This window comes from Vicia villosa, linkage group LG7, assembly GCF_029867415.1.
Source record: "Vicia villosa cultivar HV-30 ecotype Madison, WI linkage group LG7, Vvil1.0, whole genome shotgun sequence".
Classification (NCBI taxonomy): Eukaryota; Viridiplantae; Streptophyta; class Magnoliopsida; order Fabales; family Fabaceae; genus Vicia; species Vicia villosa.
Genome location: NC_081186.1, coordinates 134,553,100 through 134,557,587, shown reverse-complemented (window position 1 = coordinate 134,557,587; position 4,488 = coordinate 134,553,100). Strand labels below are relative to the sequence as shown.

The 4,488-nt window shown below is 39.3% G+C and overlaps 1 protein-coding gene across 1 annotated transcript; it reads left to right on the top strand.

Annotated features, from left to right (window-relative positions):
* Positions 1-1,184: 1,184 nt before the first annotated feature.
* On the top strand, positions 1,185-3,671 carry LOC131616830 (root phototropism protein 2-like). The gene is made up of 4 exons (XM_058888275.1): positions 1,185-1,407; positions 1,533-1,602; positions 1,715-2,818; positions 2,907-3,671. Exons 1-4 carry the CDS (start codon positions 1,355-1,357, stop codon positions 3,387-3,389), a joined length of 1,710 nt encoding a protein of 569 aa, XP_058744258.1. The 5' UTR covers positions 1,185-1,354; the 3' UTR covers positions 3,390-3,671.
* Positions 3,672-4,488: the final 817 nt, after the last annotated feature.

The window sequence follows — 4,488 nt, the reverse complement described above, 5'->3', positions numbered from 1 at the left end:
TTGTGGATAGGATATCTAGTCTATGAACGTGTAAAGCTATAATTGGGTAATGGCTGATTCAGGATATTCATTTCATCCCATCCTGCTACGGTGAGGTAGAGCCTACTGCTCAGAAGAATATTGGTAAGACTGACGTGGAGAAACTTCGACCTAGTTAAGCTAGTGATGGGAAAGGGTGTGGTGCCCAACTCGCTGTCCGACGCTGTTGAATGATTTTTAGCCACTGGTTCCCAGTCTGAATCACAAGTTAAATGAATCCCATATGCTTCACGTCCCATCTTGATCTCGTTTTCTAACTTCGTGTTTTAAAGTTTGGAGCCAACTTAGACCATCTCCAATGGTAGTTCCTTCTAATAAGTTCTCCACCTAGACATGTCACATCATAGTACCATTGCATTGCAATGCAACTATGAAAAAATTGTGGTACCCAATCAAATTAGTTTATAAGGTAAAGTTGTGGGCCCAATAATAACTTTTTAGAATTATACAATTAAAATAAAAATTATAAAAATTATTTTAAGATGATGTGGCTAGTGGGACCCATAAAGAACCCAAAAATGAGTTGCACCATTGGAGATGCTCTTATAGATTATTATTGGACTGCAAGACTATCATCCCGATCTATTCTTAACAAATTAGTAATTAAAATTATTTATGAAATAATTATCATATTTATAAGTTACATTTGGTGTCATTGTTCCATGCTGGAACAAGAATTTTTGGTGCATGTCTTAGTTGTTAGTAGTCAAAACCCAAAACATAGTCTCGCACACTTGATAGAAATTAGGAATTATGGAGTGCCCAGGTAATATGAGATGCAAGTGGCTTAGTTCTTCCTCTAGTAGTTTCTAAGAGAGGATTATTCAGGTGCTTACATAAATGTCTCTCTCAAAATAAAATAAAAGGTAGAATTCGGGTACAAAGTAATAAAGCCCACATCATTCTGCCGGATGAAACTGATATCAAGTAGAGCCATAGTCTCTTCTTGTCTGCACTATTACCAGCAGATTAAAAAAAGACATACCCATAGGAAAATGACTTGGAATATTACCTTAAAAAAAACTTATCCACTTTACAGAAAAGATAACATCAGTAGAAAAGATACTAACATAAGTAAGATAACAGACCAGTTAACATCAAAAACTTGGACCACAAACACAAAGTTCAATCCAAGTAGATTAAATCATTAAACCATAATAATAACAGGTGAAGCTACAGGATCCAAAATGTCCTTATATTAACTCACCCACCCACCACCATGCAATCCATTGCCTAGCTAACTCAATCAATTTTATTCTCTTTGCCTAGTTACTCTTTCTCCAAGTCCCCATACTAAAACCAACCATAGAAGTTCATGGCAGCTAATCCCAATAGACTCTCTCTTGCCATGGAGAGAACTGGCCAATGGTACACAACACCCTAAACTCCACTTTCTTCCATTTTCAAACTTATGCATGCTTCATGCATACATGCTTACTATTTAACATCTATCATCATATTGACTATATTTATAACTTTGATTATTATTGCAGGGTTTTCTCTCAAGAAATCCCAACTGATGTTATAGTTGAAGTTGGAGAAGCCCGTTTCTGCCTCCACAAGGTATCCATAAAATTACTCATGTGAATTATTGTTCATAAGTTAATAAGTGTAACTTCTTTCAGTGCATGTTTATGGTAAAAAAATTAATGAAAGTTTTTCAATATTGTTGCAGTTTATGCTGGTGGCAAAGAGCAACTACATCAGAAAACTAATAATAGAATCAGATGAAAGTGAACTCACCAGAATAGATCTCTCTGATATACCAGGAGGACCTGGAGTCTTCGAGAAAGCAGCAAAGTTCTGTTATGGTGTCAACTTCGAGATAACAGTTCATAACGTCGCCGTTTTGCGCTGTGCTGCTGAGTTTCTTCAAATGACTGACCAGTATTGCGACAATAACCTCGCCGGCCGGACAGATGAATTTCTCTCTAAGGTTGCTTTCTTCACTCTCACAGGCTCTGTCGCCGTTTTGAAGTCTTGCCAGCATCTTCTCCCCTATGCCGATGAGCTCGATATAGTTAAACGCTGCATTGAAGCCACCAGCGCCAAGGCTTGCAGTGAGGCTAATTTCCCCAGTCGTTCGCCTGCGAACTGGTGGACGGAGGAACTAGCTGTTCTCGACATTGATTTCTTCCGGAGAGCCATCAATGGTATGAAGCAGCGTGGAGCCAAGCCTCCAACCATTGCAAGCGCGCTGATTACCTACACAGAGCGATCGCTCCAAGACCTAGTCCGTAATCACTCCGGCAACGGAATCCGGTCTTCAGGTTACGACGATTCAGACTCCAGATCAATACAACGAGATCTTCTAGAGTCAATTGTTGATCTCTTTCCCTCCGAGAAAGCGGCTTTCCCAGTAAACTTCCTCTCCTGCCTCCTCCGTTGCGCGATCCACCTCCGCGCCTCCACCGTCTGCAAAAGCGACCTAGAGAAACGAATCTCTGCAATCCTCGAGCATGTGACAGTTGACGACCTCCTCGTGATGTCGCTCTCATACGACGGTGAGAAACTCTTCGATCTGGAAAGCGTACGCAGAATCATATCTGCATTCATGGATAAGCAAAAAAGCACAGCAGTTTTTACACCAGTAGACCTCAGAGAATCCTGCTCCGGCACTATGCAGCGCGTCGCCAAAACCGTCGACATGTACCTCGCCGAGATCGCCGCGTACGGCGAACTCACCATCTCAAAGTTCAACGGAATCGCCATTCTTATTCCTAAACACGCTCGTAAAGTCGACGACGATCTATACCGCGCCGTGGATATCTATCTCAAGGTAAAAATAAATTTGAATTTAATAAAACTCAATGTTCAATTCATTGACGAAAACGAACCCGTTTTAACGAGTTAGTTTGTTATTGCAGGCTCACCCGAAGCTAGACGAGATAGAAAGAGAAAAAGTATGCAGCGTCATGGATCCGTTAAAGCTATCTTACGAAGCGCGTGTGCATGCGTCGCAGAATAAGCGGTTACCGGTGCAGATTGTGTTACACGCGCTGTACTATGATCAGTTGCGGTTGAGGAGTGGACCCGACGATGAAGAGACTGCCGAGGTGGAGAGGAACCGGTTACAGACGGATGTGTCGTTGGTGAGGGAGAATGAGGAGTTACGATCAGAGCTGACGAAGATGAAGATGTACATTACGGATATGCAGCAGAAGAACGTTGCTCAGGTGCATGGAACGACGTCGTCGCATTCGAGTAAGAAGACGACGTTCTTTTCTTCTGTGTCGAGGAAGCTGGGAAAATTGAATCCGTTCAAGAATGGGGCTAAGGATACGACCCATTTAGAAGATGGGTCTGTGGATTTGACTAAGCCCAGAAGAAGAAGGTTCTCTATTTCTTAAATGGGCCTGAGAAAGTCCTACATACTGTAGTTTATTCATGCTTGGCTTTTGGGGGTTTTACTTGGTAGCTTTGTGATGAATGTTTTTTCTTATTTTGATGATGTGATTTTGTGATTTATGTTGTATGATATTTGTTGAATATTCATATAGATCATAGTTCAGGTTAATATTAATGAGGAGTAATGCACTGTTCTAGATCTGATTAATGCAACATCCTTGTTTTTGTTTATTGCAATTAAACTTGTTATGAAAAATAAAAGATATAAAATGCATTAGGAACTAGGAGGTGTTTATCTTTATGACAAAAGAGAAATGTGGTGAGAGTAATCATCTGAATGGTATTCTTGTTAATGTTGATCGTAGTAATGGCATGGAAAACCTTTAATAATGTTGATGGTAGGAATGGTATGGAAAACCTTTAAGACTGTTTCGAATTGGTCATGTAGTCTAAAAAAATTGACTCAATTCTAAAGTACAATTCAGAATTTCGCCTACTCAAGACTAACGAATGGGTAGACTTTTACTATGGAGCTGAATACTAGAGTACAGCCGTTGAAGTCAATCCAAAGATCTTTTGTATTCCTGTTTACGGTGATTTCCGGTAAACAACCGCTAGTCTTCCAAACTATAATAAATATGATTTGGTTACTTGCAGGATCGACTAGATTGATCCTAGGACACATAGTCAAGAAGATTGTTATCAATGTTTATTCGAACCATATTCATTATTTGTCTTCTTCAATAAGCGTTGTTCGATTAACAGAACAAATAGTCTTGACAATCACTTTGTTATATATAAATGTGACTTCAATGAAGTGACATGACATAAAAAATTAAAAGGGCAATTGAAACGTAAAGAATCTTAAACTGCAGAAATATAAAAGACTTCGAAAGTAAATAGCATGAAAGTAATTCGAAAGTAAATGACGTTAAAGTAAAGATGCAGAAACGTAAATGGCAAGAAGTAAACGAAATGCAGTAATTCTGAAAGATAAAAACAAAAAGATAATACGCATGTATTAAAATGGTGGTGTCATACGTACATTTTCTCAGCGAACTCTTTCTCTTAACGCTTGATACTTGAGTAAATATGTGAGTG